This window comes from Zosterops lateralis (assembly GCF_965231275.1).
Source record: "Zosterops lateralis genome assembly, chromosome: 15".
Taxonomy (NCBI): Eukaryota; Metazoa; Chordata; class Aves; order Passeriformes; family Zosteropidae; genus Zosterops; species Zosterops lateralis.
This window is the reverse complement of record NC_139775.1, coordinates 1,748,864-1,769,066: the sequence shown is the minus strand read 5'-3', so window position 1 is coordinate 1,769,066 and position 20,203 is coordinate 1,748,864. Positions and strand designations below refer to the sequence as shown.

At 43.7% G+C, this 20,203-nt stretch overlaps 1 protein-coding gene across 1 annotated transcript; it reads left to right on the top strand.

Annotated features, from left to right (window-relative positions):
* The first annotated feature begins 1,517 nt into the window (after window positions 1-1,517).
* ARPC1A (actin related protein 2/3 complex subunit 1A) lies at window positions 1,518-17,982 on the top strand. Its single transcript, XM_083872387.1, has 10 exons — window positions 1,518-1,629; window positions 4,827-4,908; window positions 5,669-5,773; window positions 8,357-8,579; window positions 10,228-10,335; window positions 13,166-13,378; window positions 14,580-14,655; window positions 15,227-15,420; window positions 16,340-16,430; window positions 17,542-17,982. Exons 2-10 carry the CDS (start codon window positions 4,845-4,847, stop codon window positions 17,578-17,580), a joined length of 1,113 nt encoding a protein of 370 aa, XP_083728513.1. The 5' UTR covers window positions 1,518-1,629; window positions 4,827-4,844; the 3' UTR covers window positions 17,581-17,982.
* The last annotated feature ends 2,221 nt before the right edge of the window (window positions 17,983-20,203 follow it).

Genomic DNA, 20,203 nt, shown 5'->3' with positions numbered 1-20,203 from the left:
GACTTTTTTGCTCATTGTTGTTGTACTTGAGCTCACAAAATCTCACAAGTTTGAAGGAGACAAACTATGAAAATCCAAATAGGAGGCAATTCCTTAAGGGGATTAAGAGTAGGGCAAATTATTGCTTGTGAACTTATTATTCCAGCCCTCAATCATAGAATCTCAGAATGGTTTGGGTTGGAAGGGACCTTAAAGACCATCCAGTTCTACCCCTCTGTCATGGGCAGGGACACCTTCCACTACTCCAGGTTGCTCCAAGCCCTGTCCAACCTGGCCTTGGACACTTCCAGGGATCCAGGGGCAGCCACAGCTTCTCTGGAAATCTGTGCCAGGGCCTCCCCACCCTCACAGGGAAGAATTTCTTCCCAAAATCCCATTTAATCTTGCCCTCTTTCAGTTTGAAGCCATTCCCCCTTGTCCTGTCCCTCCAGGTCCTTGTCCAAAGTCCCTTTCCAGCTTTCTTGGAGCTCCTTTAGGTCCTGGGTGGGTCTCTCAGGTCTCCCTGGATCTTCTCTTCTCCAGGCTGAACATCCCCAGCTCTCCCAGCCTGGCTCCAGAGCAGCCCTGTCCCCTGCAATGCCATCTTTCCCTGTATCAGGGACAGTGTGGCCAGCAGGACCAGGGCGGTGATTGTCCCTCTGTACTCGACTCTGGTGACACCACACCTGGAATGCTGTGCTCAGTTTTGGGTCCCTCATTTCAAAAAGGACATTGAGGTGCTGGAGTGTGTCCAGAGGAGGGCAAGAGGCTCACAAAAACCATGGCTGAAGGAGCTGGGTTTGGTTAGTCTCAAGGAGACTCAGTGTGGATTTATCTGCTCTCATATTTGTGGCATTTTGTCTCCATGATAGCAGTGATACTTCACTGGCAGTACAGAGGGTGGGTTGGGTTATGACTCTTGCTGTTTGGGACCCCAATCCCAGTATGTGTCCAGCATTGTGGCACTTCTGTATTTTAGGAGTCATCTACTGGGAACAATTAATAATTACCCCCCCACACACACCCCCCTTTTTTTTTTCTTTTTTTTTTTTTTTTTTTCTCCTGAGAGAAACAATCAGGTGAGGGGAAACACCTTCCTTCTTATTCCTCGTTTTCTTTCCTTGTCCTCCGGGCTGACTACAGCAGATCTGAAAGGACGGTGTATTGAGGTGGGGTCCAGCCCCTCCCACCGTGTCTGCAGTGAGAGGACTGAAGGACACGGCCTTAAGTTGAGGCACTGGACAATCAGGTTAGATGTTATATTTTTTTCCATTGTTTGGGTGGTCAGACCTTGGAACACCTTACCCAGGTAAGCGGCGGACTCACCACCCCTGGAGCCGTTTAAGAAACGTTTGGGCGATGCGGTTTAGGATCCAGAGCGGCGGGGGCGGGCGGACGGGCGGATTTTATCACCTGAGAAGTATCTTCTCACCTCATCAATTCCCCATGCCGGGCCGGGGCCGCCCCGCCCGGAGGGGCCGCGCAGGCGCCGCTCCGCCCTTTGTGCGGGCAGGGCCGGCGGCGCAGGCGCGCTGCGCGTTTCCTGCCGCCCGTGTCAGAGCCGGGCCCGCTCGGCCTCTCCCGCCGCCGGAGCGGAGTCGCGTTGACTGCCCAGAGTCCGCGAGTCCCGCTCCGCCCCCGCCGCCTCAGGTGAGTCCCGGCCGCGGCAGCGATGGGCGGCGGGCGGGCGGGGGGGAGCCTGCGGGCCCGCCGGCGTGAGGGGAGGGCGGGGGGGAGGCACCGCAGCATCGCTGCCCCGACGGGCTGCGGACGCCCTGCCCGGGGTGAGGCGGTGGGCGCCGCTCAGCCCTGCGCCCTGAGGGGCCGCGGAGAGGAGGTGACCCCATTTCCCCCGCCGTGCCCTCCCGTATCCCCCGCCGTGCCCTCCCGTGTCCCCCGCTGTACCCCCGCCGTGCCAGGGGTTGGCAGGGCCGCAGCCCGCGATCCATCCCCATCCCCGCGGCTTTATCCTGCTAACGGTGCCTGCCTTGTGCCGGGAGGAGTCCCAGAGGAGTCACCCCCCGGGGAATCCGCGCTGAGTGACTGAGGAGGGAGTGACAGTGGTGGGAGGCTGTCCTTCATCGCGGGGGCTCGGCTTCCAGGTGTTTGGGAGGGGTGTAGGTGCTCCCAGGATAGGCAGGGATTAGAAAGATCCCTTTCTCGCTGTCTCACACGCAGACATTCCCATCTCCACTCCTGAGTTCGTGCCCTGGCTGGTTGCTTGTCCAGGGATGGGCTTTCACCACGTTTTTCTCACCCCACTGAGAGGTGACAGCTAAGTCCTGTACATTCCTGCCTCTGTCCTTTTTCAGGCCTGGTACTGAAATAACTGCTCTACAAAGGTGCATTTTCTCCATTTTAAAATATTTTGTTGAAACTTGAAGTCAGGTACTTACCATTTGAAATAAAACTCAGGGAGAGCTGCATTAACTACTTGGTAACAAAGTCATGCCAGTATCTTTCCCATGTGAGATTCTGAAATTGGGTGACCGCAGAAGACATTGGAAGAATGGAATTGAGGTCATTTATTTGTCAAGAATCATAAAGCCAGCAGCATTTTCCCTAGTGAAATATGAGTTTGCTTGTGTATTAGTAAGGAATAAATATATCTGGAAAGCTTCTTTAAGATTTATCTTCCCAAAGGAAATATCACTGTACCTATCAGGAGACAGAAGTAGCACTGCTTTTTGGGGTTATCATCATCGTTGTGTTTTATGGGTTCCTAACCAAATCAAAATGGAAAAGGGTTTCTTGTTGCCTGTTATGGAGCTCAAGTAACTCAATCAATGGGAAGGAATGGATCATACAACTTGGGGTAGGTTTTGGAAACAGCTGAGTACAAATACCTGAACTAGGAGTTAGGATGAGACCATATTTGATATGTAATGACAACCTGTGAATAAAATACTACAGTTGTATCAGGAAATGTTTCAAAATAGCTGCATTCCTTGGGGAGAGGAGACTGGATATTTTTACATTTTATTTCGGAAAGAGTAGCAAAGGCTGAGCATTCCTTGTTGGTGGAACAGCTCTTGAACTTTTCCTGTATATGGAAATGTGCTGCTACTGAATGTTGGCAGGAGCTGGAGCAAGATCCTGGAAAAAGCACTTTGCAGTTGTGCTTTGCTTATATTCACACGTGGGATGTCCAATGATGGATGTCCAAGGGCAGAGGTAACCCAAGTTATGGCAACATTTTCACATTAACAAAAAAGAATTAATTATTTTGCCTAGGATTGTGTGTATTTAATACGTCATTTGATTGATAGAATGTGATTATTATAGGAACCATGAAAATCATGCTGGTTAAAACTCTGAGCTGGATTAAAAGCTTATATTGTTAAAAGTTGTATTTCAAGTACATTTGAAACACACCCATAATTTGCATCTTTTTAGAATAACAGTGCTCAATTTCCTTAAACGAAAAACTAAATAAAAGAAAAAGTCTCTCCAGTTACTTGCATTAGTGAAATACCATCTCACCTCTGCACCAACATCCAGCACTTTTAAGGTATTTGTTAAACTGATGGTGAGATAGTAATTCCTGAGGCTCTGTAAGAATGTACTCATCCTTCTTTCACTCCTGAGTTTCTCCTGGATTGCCATTCATTTCCTGTTTGCTTCCAAATTCCTACCTTGTCCTGAAGTCTCCACCCTCTGCTAACATGGCCATACTTGGGTATGTTGTAATTCCAGGCTGTGATGGGTGTGGATGTCTTGGAATGACATCACGGAGATAGTTCTTTTAAGATGGATATGTGGGGGTAAAAATGCTTTGATCCATCAGTGGTAAATTGCTGTGAAAATTAGTGGAATATGCAAAAGGAATTGACAAATCCAAGTTGGTTGTGTTGAACTGTGCACGTTTTTATTATTACAGGTGACCTTGAGTTTTTATGGTGTTACCTTCCATCCATTTATGCTGCTCTGGTTAATGCAGCACATAGAACACTATATTTTAATACTTAGAATATTTTAATGTCTAAAATATTTTCATTTCAAAGATATACTATTCCATGTCCTGTATTAACCAAAGGCAGCATAAATGGATGGAAGATAATAAAAGCATTTTAAACAGTTTTGTGTCTGCTGATGGATGTACCTCCAATTGCAGATTTTCAGCACTGTCTCCTGTAACAGCCATAAATTCAAATTAAAAAGTATGTATTTAACCTTTTTTAAACAAAATACTCACAATTTGCAATTATTCAGTTTACTTTAGTGTTTGAGTTTCATGGGCCAGAAGCCTGATTATCAAACAGTTCACTGGTAGAATTAATTTGAAGAAATTACTAATTAGCTAATTAATAATCTTAGTAATTTTTCCCTAGGATAGATATAAATATTTTAATCAAATAATATATCAGCAGATCACAGTTACACATCAGTTTAACTTTCCGAAAAAAAGATTTTGTTATAGTACTGCCTGTGAGCCTAGATACAAGTCAGGCTTTAGAATCAGTTCACTGACCTTTGTCCTAGATACTTATTTTTTTTAATTATTCTATTTCCATAGTAAAATTAATAGGTTTATTAGATTTCTTGAGGACCTGCTCTATTGTCTGTGAGGATACACAAAGAAGTAAATGTATCTGGCTTTTAGGGCAATTGCAATTATCCAGCATAAGCAGGACAATGATAATCCATCATCCTACTGAAAATATCTGGGGGTGTGATGCAGCCTTGTCATATTTATTAAGTTCTCATCTGTAAATAAATTGTAACACTGCACTGAAAGATGCTTGGTAAATATTGGAGGTTGACTTTGTTTTATCAATTCTCTCATTTTGAAGAGTTCTGTTTTTCACTTTTACACCTTTTCAGCCTTTTCACTTTTTACAACACAGGAATCTCTTTAGCTCGGAATGTCTCTACACCAGTTCCTGCTGGAGCCAATCACCTGCCATGCCTGGAACAGAGACCGCACTCGTAAGTAATGAATTCATTTTTAGTTTATTTTTTTTTCTAATTGCTCTTTTCTTTCTGCTGTCAGTTCTTGGTCTTGTGATGTTCTGGGTCGTGTTTAGGGAAGGTGTGATCAGGTACATAGTTCTACATGTGAAATGTTCTGTCCAAAAAGCAGCACGTGTCTTCCAAATCTGAGCTTTTCTAAACTGCTGCTGGAACTCTGGCACAGGAGGTAATTGAGTCTTCCTGGTGTTCCACAAAGCTTTGCCTCTTGGCCAGATTTTCTGTATAATGTGGATTGTTGTGTTCCAAATGTGTTATCCTCCTGTGCAGAGTACTGATGACCATGGTATGTGTACCAGTATCAAACTGCCAGAGGGTGGGGTTAGATGGGATTTTGGGAAGAAATTCTTCCCTGTAAGGGTGGGGAGGCCCTGCACAGGTTGTCCAGAGAAGCTGTGGCTGCCCCTGGATCCCTGGAAGTGTCCAAGGCCAGGTTGGACAGGGCTTGGAGCAACCTGGAATAGTGGAAGGTGCCCCTGCCCATGACAAGGAGTTGGAACTAGATGATCTTTAAAGTTCCTTCCAATCCAAACCATTCCACGATTCTCTGTCCATAATTATTGGAGATTTTCCAGGGATTTTGGCCCTTTGTTTACAAAGCCCATGTAATGCTCTCAGATTTAGGAATAGAGGTTTTAGATGGGAAGCCTTTCCAAATATGGCATTTGCTAGTAAAAAGCCTCCTGTACAACTGGATTGTTTTATTTCTTCTTTGAAGAGATTGCCATTAGCCCTAATAACCATGAAGTGCACATCTACAAGAAGAGTGGGAACCAGTGGGTGAAGGCTCACGAGCTGAAGGAACACAATGGACACATTACAGGTGAGATTGTGCTGAGCCAGACATGAAGTTTTCCAACCCTTCTGTTTTTCCCAGTTGAGATTTCTGAACAGGAAATCTGCAGTGTTGAGTAAATAGATCTTTTTATAGGTTTGCATTCCTACTTAGAGAGAGTCTTGCAGCAGTTTTCTGAACTGCATGCAGTGAATGTTAGGAAGAAAAGCCCTATCTCATTTCCAGACATTTCAGCGGAGTTACTGAGCCATTTTTTCTTATCTATGGCTTATTTTTCATCCCTAATGACATAATGAGAACACATTTTCAGTCTACTGAAGTAATCTGGTTGTGTCACAGTGATGCATGCTGCTCCCTTTCAAGTGCTGGTACTAAAACTTTATCAAGTATACGACTATAGCATTGCTTTGTAGTTTCCAACAACAATAAATACCCTTTTTTAAGGACTGTATAAACATTTGAAGTGGTCAGTTCTGAACTTAGATCATCAGTGAACACAATTATTGCAGGCCCAGAGTATCTGTATATCCACAATGAAAATTAAGAAGAGCTGCCACATTGAGTCACAAGGTGTTATTTTAAAATTTGTGATTATCCTGTGGCAGTCTTTTTATTACTGGATTTTTATTTCCATGGGGATATTTTTTAAAGGGCTTTATTGTCTTAAGGAAACAGACATAATCAATACAAACTCTTGCCCAAAGCAGCAAATTCTGTTCTCACCTCACTAATGTGCAGAAGTATCAGTCCAACAGCATTTTGCAGGAACTTTATTCAATTTTTCTAATTGTTGCTGTCCAGGAGCACAATTGTCCCTGCTTCTTTGTGAGGAGTTGCTTGGGCTACATTTACAAATTAGGTGTGTCCCCTCAAGACATTTTACTTGTACCTGTTAGTGATAGAAGCCAAATATTCATGACTTGGGAAAAGAGCTCTTCCTGCTTTCCTGCACAGTGTGAACCTTTGGAATAGGAAGCACTGTGATGGTTGTAAAGAGTGGAGTTAAGCTGTGGTTACACACAGGAGAGCCACTGATCAAACTGCTTGTAACCCCTGACAGGAGTGAGTCAGCTGCTGCCGCTGCAGCTCCTGATCACAGGGGACAAGGTCCTTCTCTTCACTCAGGTTTGTGGTGAGCTGCCTTTAGTCACTCACAGGAAGAGCTTTTTTCACTCTCTTGGCTCAGTTTTCTGCTAAGCTGAAAATCTGCACTTGGCATAAATCAGGGCTGGTGAGGGGATGTGGTGGGCAGCAAAAGGAAAGAGGGGCAGGATGCTCCCTCTTTCCAAGGCAGTGCTAGAACTCCTGTGACTGTGGTTTCAGACTACCAAGCTCTTCACTTTTTAAGCATAAACTTATTTTGAAGTAAACAATATATGAATAATATGGTAACATTAGTAGAAATTCTTTCCACAGCTTTTATCCCACTTTTAGTTTACAAGCTTAAGAGATGTTTTTAATACCGAATGTAGTAATGGAAAACCACTGACATAAAATTTTTGTGGCAGGAGAGTTGAGGACTGCATCCCAAAGGATGCTAGAGAAAAGATGAAAAATAATGTTCCCATAAGACTTTCCAGTTGGGAACATCCTTCATTGCCTAGGAGGGGAAAGAAGCAATGGCAGATGGCAGCCTTATCAAAGGTTTTATTTATCAAAGGTTTTATTTTACTCTTTGAATTTGTGGTGGTGTTTTTTTTTTTTTTGTTTTGTTTTGTTTTGTTTTGTTTTGTTTTGTTTTTTTTGTTGTTGTTGTTGTTTGGTTGGGGTTTTTTTCTTGGTAAACCTTTCTTGTGGCAAAGCTTAAATAGACATGGAAAAAATGTAAGGGGGGTTGTGTCAGTACATAAAGATTGATAACGTCTAACCAAAAAAACCCTGTTATCTAAACTTTAGATCATGGCTGCAGCCTGGCAGCAAGCACAGAATGCTGTTGGAGGTTGTGCAGTTTTAGAATTGCTGAGTTTCAGCTGTTGAGAAGGATCTTGCAGAAGTCAGAAGTTTGGAGGGTGCTGGTGGACAGGCCTTGGCCGGTCTGCAGTGCTCCACCTGTTGGCCGGCCCTCGGAGCTTCCTCAGCCAGCAAATCCCTGGACTCTGGGAATTTGGGATCTGCAGTTTTGATGAAAGCTAGAGGGAGAAACAAATGTTCCCTAACATCTTGAAATAGCTCCTGGAGAATAGAAGATGAAGAGGAATGATGTAACGGTAATAATAACTGCCTTAGTTATCAGTTCATCAGGAACTGCTGTGACAGTACAAGCAAGAATGGCTTCAGACTGAAAGAGAGGAAATTCAGGTTATATATATGGCAAAATTCTTTCCTGTGAGGGTGGTGAGGCCCTGGCTTAGATTGCCCAGAGAAGTTGAGGCTGCCCCTGGATCCCTGGAAGTGTCCAAGGCCAGGTTGGACAGGGCTTGGAGCAGCCTGGGACAGCAAGTGGGAGTTGGCACAGAGGAGTTGGAACTGGATGATCTTTAAGGTCCTTTCCACTCCAAACCATTCTGAGATTCTGTAACAGAGGACTGCAACGTGATCTTTGTTTTGCCTTAACGTAAAGCAAACAGCACGGGGAGGGAAAAACAATTCCTGTGGGCTCTTCCCTTGCAGGTATTGACTGGGCTCCCAAAAGCGACCGGATTGTGACGTGTGGCGCCGACCGCAACGCCTATGTGTGGAGCCAGAAGGATGGAGTGTGGAAACCCACTCTGGTCATCCTCAGGATCAACCGCGCCGCCACCTTTGTCAAGTGGTCTCCCCTGGAGAACAAATTTGCTGTGGGGAGTGGAGCTCGACTCATATCTGTGTGCTACTTTGAGTCTGAGAATGACTGGTGAGCTGGTTTTGTGTCTTTAGGGTTTGTGTGGGAAAGGTGAAGCTGTTTAATGCTGATGACTTGGGTTACTGTTTTACTAATTCCTGAAAGATTCAGGAAATGTAGATGGATGGGTCATCAGTTCTTTCGTGGACTTGAATGTTTGTGGAAAAAGGTTCTCTCTTTTCTTCACTCTGCTGTAGCACCCAAAGGCCTTTGACTTTGCCTATATTCAGACAGTACAAATTGGCATGGATGTGTTCTGCCTGACTACCATAAACATATGTTGCGTTTCTGAAAGTGCAAGAATTTCTGGACAGTAAAGATTTCATTACTACAACTGTATGGTTGAAAAAAGATAAATATTTCCTTCCCTTTATGCCAGAATGATTGAAGAAATCTTCACTCGAGTCTTTCTTCTGTATCTATTATTTTGAGCAATTTCTTGTCATTAGAGGTTTGAGTCTGTCACATCTGCAGAGTGGTCTGTTAGATGTTTGAGCAGATTATCGACCTGTTCTGCATTTTTGTCATGTACTTTTATCGCAGTTTATAGATTTGACATAGGAATATCACAAAGATATTTCCACTGTTAACATTTTTCTCATTTTAGCATCTAAAGTTAATGGTCCTGATTGTCTCCCTTTGTCGCTGCACATGTTGAAGCTACATTTTCTGTATCATGTGTAGCTGAAATCAGTGTGTGTGGAGTATCTCTTACTTTGGGTTGCATAATCAGGCACAAAAACACAGGTGTGTGCAGTCTGTCATGTGGAGATGAAAAACAATAACACCATCTGCAAAATACATTTTAAAGATTGTTTTGGACTTTTATGCTTTCCAGCAAATTCACTTATCAATATTTTATCTCTGCCTCACTTGTTTGCAAAAGAATCAAGACTCTGTAGGCTAAAGAAATATAATTTGTAAATTGTGAGCCTTAAAACTTGTGCGTGATGGAAGTAAAATCAAAGAAAAAGCACCATCATCCCAAAGGCTGTCAAGTGAATAATAGATTTCATTACTAGTTTGTAAATAGTTCAGATAAACCAAATGTGCTGAGACATATTTGGGCCACTATTGATGCATTCAGCAGCAGGACCACTTTGCACTGCACTGCAGATAATTGAGATGAATGCACTGGTTGGGTCATTGGCAGTCCCCCCATTTTCTTGTTGTGTTTTATAGTTATTGTATTTTTAAACAGTAGAAAAGTCAATAGGCAAAAGATGTGACTATAAAACTCATTGAAAGGACTGGAGAAGGACTTGTACTTGGTGATCCATGAAAATAGTGGTGCTTAGCTCAGTGTCACAGTCACAGCTGACCTCCTGTTCACTGGAGGGAAGAGACCTGGCAGTTCCTGTGCAAAAGTCACATCAAGGAGCTCCATGTGATGCATTATAAAAGTTAGTTTGAAGGGGAATAAGACTTAGCTGAGGAGATTCATATTTAATGAGTTTGTTCATAGTATTTGAAAGCTTAATTAAGCTAACCATAAAGTTCACAGATTGCTCAAGAGAATGTAAAAAATTTGGACATGAAGCTTTTTTCCAAAACTGATGTGTTTAGTCTCTTTTTGAGGAGTGCTTCATGGATTTGTGGGAATCAGGTAAAATATGTTCATATAAATGTTACGTCTTATTTTGGTTTGGTTTTACTTTAGGTGGGTGAGCAAACACATTAAAAAGCCCATTCGTTCCACTGTCCTCAGCCTGGACTGGCACCCCAACAATGTCCTGCTGGCTGCAGGATCCTGTGACTTCAAGTGCAGGTGAGAGAAGCTAAAACGTCTATCTACAGTTTGGGTTACTGGATCAAATCAGTGGTTTGAGCATATGATCAGGAATGTGCACTTGCTATTAGAATAAAAGGTGGCTCATTGTGTACTGTTGGTGGTACCAAAATAAAATAGCCAGCTTGAGAAACGTTGGCTTTGGTGCTGCTGTGTCCTGACTTTGGACAGCCAGCATGGATCTGCTGAGGGACACACCTGAATTTGGGGAATTGGTGAATTCCTTCCCAGCATTAAATAGTGTTTAGGCTGAGAGCTGGTCATTGGGCTGAAGCTGGATTAGCAGGTATAGTCTTGTAGAACACAAACACTGCTGGTTAGAGTTTAAAAAGCAATATCCTAATGGTGCAGTTCCAAAATTTAGAGTAACTGGCTGTTTCCAAAGGTGTTATGCCATCTTTTTGTTCCCTGAGTTCCTTCTTTCCTCCCCTATGCCTGTGAGGAGCAGAGTCCTCACAGAGGAATTGATCCACCTGCAACTCAACACAGTAGAAGAGATTTCTTGAAGATCATTTTTTAAAAAAGGCTGTTAAAGGCAAATCTCTGAGAGATGGATGGGGGAGAGTTTGCAACTGATTGTGAAATTACAGCGTGAGGGATGGGCCCTGCAAAGTGCTCTGTGCTGAGTGATTGGGGTCACTGCAGGGGAACCTGCATGGGGAGTCTGCAGGGCCTGACTTGAATCCACATTGACTTAATCACTTGTACCTTGAATGATAATGAAAGCTTCTTTTCTTAAATTCTTTATGTAACAGGGCAATTTTAAAGCTTCAAAGTGTGTACTAAAAATGACTAAGGAGGAGTGGGAGGGGGAGGTGGGGACTGACTTATTTCAGAATGAAGCCCTTGCATTTAAACCCCATCCTTTGATACCTTTTCATACAAAGAGAGATGTTAAATGGAAGCTGGGAAAGAGAGAGGAGAGTTGTCTCCCCTTTCCTGCTTTATTTCCAGTTTTAATTAGATAAACTGTATGTATTAATTTCCTGTCACAAATTAGGTGATGTGAAACAGAAGCAACTGCTTTTCATGTGTGGAAGTTTTTAAATTTGGTTTCATAAAGGACCTCAGGACTTTGACATAGGTCACCTGAAATGTGTGTGTGTGTCCAACCCAAACCATCCTGGGATTCTAGGATTCTGTTTCTTCCTCAAAACCATGAAAAACTATTCTCTTTTGTAAATGATGAGTACAGATCTCTAGAATTCCAGTTCTCCCTTCAGTTCCATATTAAAAAAAAATAAAGATACCTGAAGTGTGCACCTGTTCTGATGGAAATTAGGCTCTGCCAGAGCCACTGCCATGTAATAAGCAGCTAAGTGGGAAACATCTTGGGGAAAAAAATGGAGGGTAGGAGGCTGCAAATTGCTGGGTATTCAGCAGAGTTTTTTGGTGCTTGGCCAAGATAAATGAGCTCCCCTTATATTTATCTGAAATATATATGTATCTGTAGCTATGAGTACTACATAAGTATGATGTTATGTTCTTGCTGAGGGAATGAAAGAATGAACATTCTTTGAAGGCTGGGGTCTTCAAGCTGAGGTGATTTTGGTTTTAAAAGACAGGGAGACTTTAATAAGGGAAAAGACTTCTTATATTTTTAACTAACAGTTAAATTCAAGGTCTTCCCTACTTAGGTATGATTTCCTGCCTTGTGTCAAAGGCTGTTGCTTTAAACATCTTGTCCTACTTCCATACATTAGGAGACCATCCTTTTAGGTGGATCTATAAAATTCAGGTTTTTAAAGGATTATCATTAGATTATATTGAAACTGATAGAGCCAAATATATATCCTGCTGAAAATTCCCTGAGAATCTCTACCTAATATAGCTGCAGTTAAACCGTTCTCATTCCAAATGAGTAACTTTATGGAAAATAAGGTGAGTACAGGTACCTTTGGAAGTGCTTACCCCACCCATACAAAAGATACAAAAAACAGGGAAGGGGGAGCTACATTTCCTTAAACTTGCTATAAAATAATTCCTGTTTGTGTGTGACTGCAACCATGAATATTTGATCATAGTTTTTCATTTATACTGATTTTTTCCCCTCTGGTAGTAGCATGGTATCCTTGTTCCTCCTGTTCAATGCACTCAAATCCTATGGTTGTGACGTCCCATTAAATTCCATGGTAACAATCAAGAATACCATATTGTGGCATGTCTGAATCATGCAGAAGGAATTTGATGAAAGGGGGAGGCTTTCTATTTAAACATATCTTGAAAATTGTAGTGCTGGAAAAAAAAAAAAAACCAACCTGTAAAAACATTGCAGTATTTCAGGTTCTCAAGGCATTTTTGCAATAATGAGCCGGAAGAAGGTGGCTCAGAGCTCCTTTGCTGGCATTAGAACATCACATTTCATTCTTTGAAATCCTGCTAAAACAGGAATGTTCTTAAAAAGTGGGTAATTTTGTAGGTGTTTGTATTAGCTTCTAATTATACAGTGCCATTCCTGGGTTTTCTCTAACTGAAGGATTGACTCCGGGGAGCCGTTAGCACCGCAAAAGGATGAAAGGGAAATCTTGGCACAGGGGAAAAAGCACTGACAATGTGTATTTTTGTGCCATCTTCTGGAAAAAAGGGAGAGGGCTACAAGAACAGCATTTATGAGAAACCCGTGTGCTTTACACCCTCTGTACTGCTGCTTTCTCTCTGCACACTGCTGCTCCCAGGCTTGTTTAAAGGCACCAAAATATTTTATTGTGGGACAGTCAGGACACATCTCTCCGCTTCCAACATGAAACACATCCCACACTCCAGGAGCTTTGCTCTCTCTTTGTTCATACCAAAATATTTTTATTTGCAGGGTGTTCTCTGCTTACATTAAGGAAGTGGATGAAAAGCCAGCCAGCACACCCTGGGGCTCCAAGATGCCTTTTGGGCAGCTGATGTCGGAATTCGGGGGCGCAGGCAGCGGAGGGTGGGTGCACAGTGTCAGCTTCTCCGCCAGCGGCAACCGCCTGGCCTGGGTCAGTCATGACAGCACCGTGTCAGTGGCTGATGCCTCCAAAAACATGATGTGAGTATCCCCTTGCTGGTATTATGAGCCTGATGATCCTAAAGGTCTTTTCCATCCTTAATGATTCCGTGATTCTGTGTGGAATATTGGGCTCGCAAGCTCGTGCCTCTGTTATCTGCTTTACTGTAGATTCCAGTAAAGATTCCATTCCTCTTTGAGGCTTCTATAAATATAAATATTCTATAAATAAGATTATTTCTGTGAATTTTAGATTATATAATTTAAATTCTGTGCAAGAATCCTTTGGTGAGGGTATAGCATATTTGTTTTTTGGGGAAAAAAGAGGCATTTGGGAAAAAAGGTATGTTCCACCGAGTAACCAGGGAAACAGTATTTCCTTTCCCAAAACAATATTTGCAATACAAAATATTCCAAACAATATTTCAGGCAATATTCCCAATTCAAAGAGAATCCAGAAACATTCTCACTGCAGAACTAAGACCCTCATCCCCAACCAGAATCTGGAAAATAAGTTCACGAAATATTAATTTCAACCTCTGCCCTTAAGATGCTGCTGATGCAAGGTTTCAACTTGCACCTTCCAATCCAACAAAATATTTTACTAATAATTGCTCCTTCTGCTCCTCCTCTTGATCTGTATAACTTTGCAGTGACCTTGGCTTTCCAACCTGGAAGAATGAGATTTTCTATATGTTTTGGTAGCAGGAGTCTCTGGGGTCATCCAGGCATTGCTGGGATTCATTTTGAATTGTGGTTCTGATCACTACAGTTGTATAAGTACCTGGCAGGGAATATAATTCATTATAATGTGTTTAAGAATTCTCTTTATTTGTCATTAAATCGCAAAAGTTGACTTAAGTGAACATCAAGGCTTTTTCCCTCTGCAAAGATGTCAAGCATCAAAACTTTAAGTGTTTTTTATATTCAAATGAAATTAATACCTTCATCAACACAGACATTTTTGAGGGCATTCCTTTTAAACTCTTGCCTCTGTTTACACACAATTTTGGTAATGTTAGCCTTTCACCTGGAATACTTGATTTAGTTATAAATCTTCCAGCACACTTTCATTAGTCTGAAACTTTTTATTACAAATTACAGCCTTCTGTTGTCACCACAGGACAGCCAAGCTACCCTGACTTTTCCAACAATCCTTGTGTGGGAACGGTGCCTATTTTTTGTTAAGAGCCAAAAATGAGAGGTTTCAGTGAATCCCTCTAACAAATGTCCTTGTGCTCAGGGTTTCGCAGCTGAAAACAGAGTTCCTCCCACTCCTGAGTGTGTCCTTTGTCTCTGAGAACAGCGTGGTGGCAGCTGTAAGTGTCTGCTAATTGCTCCTTGTAGACCTTTGTTGTGTTTTAGACAGTCAGTAATATTAATAAACGAGCTCTGCCCTGGTGTCAGTGTTTGCATGTGGGAAGGGCTTGGAAAACAAGCCATATGAAGAATGACTGAGGGAGCTGGGGTTGTTTAGCCTGGAGAAAAGGAGACTCAGAGGTGACCTTATCACTCTCTATAACTTCCTGAAGGGTGGTTGGGGACAGCTGGGGGTTGGTCTCTTTCTCCAGGCAGTAAGTGAGAGAACGAGAGGACACAGCCTTAAGCTGCACAAAGGGAAATACAGATTGGATATTAGGAAGAAGTTTTTCACAGAAAGAGTGATTAAATACTGGAATAGTCTGCCTGGGGAGGTGGTGGAGTCACCATCCCTGGATGTGTTTAAAGCAGACTGGATGTGGCACTCAATGCAATGATCCAGTTGAGGTGTCAGGGCTGGGTTGGACTCGATGATCTTGAAGGTCTCTTCCAACCTACACATTCTGTGATGCTGTGAAGGGCAGGGTGGGAATGCTGAGGTGGCGTTCCCTGACGGGTGTTTGGTTGCAGGGCCACGACTGCTGCCCGATGCTCTTCAACTGTGACGAGCGTGGCTTGCTGAGCTTCGTTTCCAAACTAGACATTCCCAAACAGAGCATCCAGCGCAACATCTCGGCCATGGAGCGCTTCCGGAACATGGATAAAAGAGCCACCACGGAAGACCGTAACACCACCCTGGAGACACTGCACCAAAACAGTATAACGTGAGTCTCCTGCTGCCAGGGCCAGGCAGGGAATGTTCTCTGTGCCCAGTGGGGGTTCTGCAAATCCTCCGATTTGCTGTGCCAGCAGGGTGTGGTTGGGATCCCTTTTTCCTTGTAGGCCTTTCCCTAGCAGCTCTCTGTTTTTGGGATTTATGTGGATGCTGGTGAAGTTAATCATTGATGTGGCTACAGCTGTTTGCCTCGTGGTTAATGTGTTGTGTACCTTGGACACAGCTTATCTTATCAAATATGTGGGTAGTTCCCAAGAGGCTGGTGGCATTGTGCAAAATCCAGTCAGCAAAATCCCCCTGAAATTCACGTGCTGGGGTTCTTACTTCAGATGTTACTGCCATGTGTATTTATTTACTATGTATCACTGCTTTCAAACTGTAAGAGGGGAAATTTAGGTTAAATATACAGAAAAATCTTTCCCTATGAGGGTGGGGAGGCCCAGGCACAGATTTTCTAGAGAAGCTGTGGCTGCTCCATCCTTGGGAGCTTTCAATGCCAGGTTGGAGCAACCTGGGATAGTGGAAAGTGTCTCTGCCCATAGCAGGGAGTGGGACTGGATGAGCTTTAAGGTCTCTTCCACCCCAAACCATTCCACCATTCTGTTAATCAAAAGGATTCATTCAGGTTAATTGGGTAAAATATCTTGCATTAAAAAAATTGTGTGATCCCAGAGGATGTTGAGCAATTTCTCTTTATTCAAGGAAAACATTTAGTCTCACCAAGCCATTAAAGAGCTTTCAGCATCTTTTTCTTGGCTTATTTTTCTGAGGCATTTTACCAAGAATCTAGTGTAGGCTCTGGTGTAGTCATGTCTCAATCTGAAAGAGTAGGAGTAGAATTCAACCCAAATTTCCCAGTTTTCTGGCTCTCTGGAATGGGTGTTGGAGCTCTCACTCTCTGTTTGCAGCCAAGTGTCTATTTATGAGATAGACAAACGGGATTGTCGGAAATTCTGCACCACCGGCATCGATGGAGCAATGACCATCTGGGATTTTAAGGTAAAAAATGTGCTTTTACTACCATGTTTATGTGAACTAGCTGGGCTGGTGGGTTTTGGTATTTTTTTTTTGATCTCTAGTATTAATTCCTGGGGCTTAGCCCCAAGCCAGGTTTTAGTAGCAGCAGGAAATCCAGACTAAAATATTCAAAACCATTAGTGAAGTCCATAAGCAAAACTGATCCAAGAATCTGCATAAATGCAGATGCAGTTTGTTAAGCAGATGGTGCTAATACAGATTTATTTTTTTTTTAATAGAACTACTTAATGTCCCTGTAGGAATCCCCTTAATTCTTTTATTCTCCAGCCTCAGCCACAGTTGGGCTGGAACAATTTATACAAATAGTACAACTCTGCCTCTTCCTTCTCCCATGCCATACAACTCTGCTCATTGTCCTGCTGCAGAACATGGTCCTGTCCTCTCAGCATTAACTTACCCAAGGAGTAAGAAGTTGTTTCTAACAACTGGAAAATATAATACTGAAAATCCTAAAAGGACGTATTAATGTCCATGCTTGCTTTGCTAAGCCTGGCCAACAGAGGTCCCTATTGGTCTTCTCAAAACTGGGATATGGGATCTGATTCAGGGAAAGAATAGATTGTATTCTGTGGTGCCAGAGTGCTCTGGTGGGGACAGGAGTCAAACAAGAAGTTGAGGTGATCGCTAAGCTGCTTTAGTGGACTTTCAGGTGTGTATCATTGGCCTATACATGCCTGAGTTTGAAAGGAGTGCCTGTTTTGATCTCTGGCTCTTGCATTAGGAAGAAATCTTTTACTTAAAGAAGAAATTCTTCCCTGTGAGGGTAGGGAGGCACTGGCATGGGTTGCCCAGAGAAGCTGTGGCTGCCCCTGGATCCCTGGAAGTGTCCAAGGCCAGGTTGGACAGGGCTGGGGGCAATCTGGGATAGTGGGAGGTGTCCCTGCCTATGGCAGGGGGTGGAACGAGATGATCTTTAAGGTCTCTTCCTACCCAAACCATTCTGAGATTCTATGACTGGGTCTAGTTTCAAATATTCATGGTTTTTATGTGGCTTTGTTAGCATTTACACTGAATTATTTAACCCAAGCTACTGCAGCAGATTGTAATTAAGATTTTTTTTCTCTCCTTCAAGACTTTAGAGTCCTCCATCCAAGGCCTACGAATCATGTAAAGATGGATTTCCATGATCTAGCAGGACAAACTGCTCGACAGAACGCAGCTCCCACATCTGCACAAACCTGAAAAGGGAGGGGGAGGAGGAAGGTGAAATATTTGGAAACACTGAGAAAATACAGCTTGGCAGATTTTCTTTTGAATCTAAATTTGGTGAATTGTGTTGGTTTCAAAATCAGCTGTGATTGTTCTTTTTTTTTTTGTTCTTTTTTTTTTTTTTGGTTGGTTGTTTCATTCCATTCTTTACCAAAGCTGCTCCTTAAGTAGTTTATTGCAGGAAGTTATGAATCACTAACTTAAAAGGGGAATTTTATGTAAATTGTCTGCTAGAAATAATAATAATAATAATAAAAAAGATAAAAAACTGATTCTTTGTTTGATGCTTATTGATATTAAAAGGGATGTTAAGGGAGAGAGACAGAGTGGGGAAAACCCTGCAGTCTCTGTTTTATGGCCTTAAAACAGGAGAAGTTCATTTTAACTGAAAGGTTCTAAAGTTAACACACCTGGAGTTGTGTTGATCTGGAAGTGAAGATTCGGATGAGCTTCTTCCAGGGGAATTCCTCCCTTGAGGTGATGATTTTGGAGGATGAATTATTTTGTCCTACTTCTCTTCATTCTGTCTGCCTTGCATTTAATCCTTAAAAACAGCAAATTAACCTGAACGCCCTTTTTGTTGTCTGCTCAGTGGGTCACATTTTTCCAAAGATGAGTGACCAGAATTATTTGTAGTTGCCTTTGGGATTGGTCCCAAGCCTGCTCCCAGGGCAGTGCCCGGGGAACAGGGTGGAAAGGTCTGTGTGGAAAGTGAGACAAAAATCTGTTAAGCCTCATCTGGGGAAGATAAATTAAAAGCAAATCACTTGGTAAGTCCACGAAACTTCAAGGCTGGGGAATCACCATCTCTGGAGGTGTTCAGGGAATGACTGGACGTGGCGCTCAGTTCTCTGAGCTGGTTGGCAAGGTGGGGATTGGTCACAGGTTGGACTTGATGAACTTGGAGGGGTTTTCCCCACCCTCAGTGGTTCTGGGATTCTGTGTCCTGTTAGAGCTGAGCTCTCCATCCATAAAATCCTGTATTTATAACAACTGGTGGGAAGATGAAGCTCCAACCAGAGGTGTCAGCATGGTCTGGCTTCTGTGCTGATCCTTTGTCCCCAGGTACTTTTGCAGTTCAGCTCTGAGCCTCAGCAGCTCATGGAGGCATTTGCAGACAACTTACTTTATTCACAGAGTATAGTTCCTCCTCTGTGTTGCTGCCTTGCTGTGCTCCGAGGGGATTGGCTGGTTCATGGCATTGCTTTACAAAGCTTGTCATTTCTGCAGAAAATGCAGAAGTGTCTTGAAAAAAAACCCCCAATGACTAAATTTACCACTTCCTCTGGAACCAGAGTTGCTTCATACCCTGCTCGTTTTTCACCTCGGGGTGGGGCTGAAAGGGGAAGGTGAAAGATCAGCTTTGAGTGGCAGCCACTGCTCTCCATCCCAGAGCTGGATCCTTCTCTGGTCTCCTCGTGTCTCTCACCTTCTCCCCTGGCAGTCAGGCTTGGCTTTGCAATTTCCTTTCCCTGCTAAACATAAAATAATGAGTGTTTGATTTCTTATACTCAGGGGATCTGGGGACTAGCATGGCTGGGATAGGTGGGCTGGGAAGCAGGGAATACTCACTGGAGCCTGCCTGCAACACTCTCCAAACAGAACTGCTGCTGCTGATCATCTGCACTGCCCCAACCCCAGAGAAAACCCCACCAGAAGTGTTTCCATGACCCCAGTCCAGTGTCTGTGCAGTGGGACAGTTCCTCTACAGCCTTTTTGAGGACATGACTGTGGGGGCAGGAGGATCTTCTCACTTCAGAAACAGAAGGAAAAGCAGGTAAAGGGTTGGGGCAAACATGAACTGGGTCTGGCAGAGGCCCCACAGGGCTGAGCTTCCATCCCTGACTTCCACAGTGCCAGATTTTCCCCTGCCATGGGCAATCGAGCCTTGGAGAGCCCCAGGCAGTGTTCAATAGCAGTGGAGGCAGCACAGGCTGGAGCAGGAGCAGCCTGGAGATGGGAGCAATGAGGAAAGGGGATGGCAGGTGAGGAGCAGGGGTCACACTGTCCTCCCCCCTTAGCAACATACCCCAAAGCCTCCTGCAGACGTTAAAACTGACCCATAGTTCATTCCCATCCCTGCCTGGAGGATATCTCAGGCTCTCCCCGTGTCTGCAGGGATCGTGGCAACACATAAAGAATGAAGCCCAGCTCTGGCTGAGGATCAGCGAGGGGCTGCCCTCTCTGTGCCCCCCTCACCTGGGGATCCATTCTGCAGCTCAGCCAACACCACGTTATTGTATCCCTCAATTCCAGGTTAGTGTATCCAAATCCTGCCCTCTCTGCACGGGACCCCAGCCTGCTGCTGTCCCAGTGCTGTGACATCACTCAGGGAGGGAAGGGGTGAGTGAGCGCATCCCTGTGCTTGGGAGGGAAGGGGGTGAGTGCATCCAGGCAGGAATGAGATAAAAATCAGTTGCTCTGAAGCAGGAGGTGATAAAACCAGAGCGTTGGATGTCTGGTGCGTGGGGATACAGCCAGCCAGCTCGGGACTGGGTCCCACTGGGCTCTGTGGGATGCAGGAA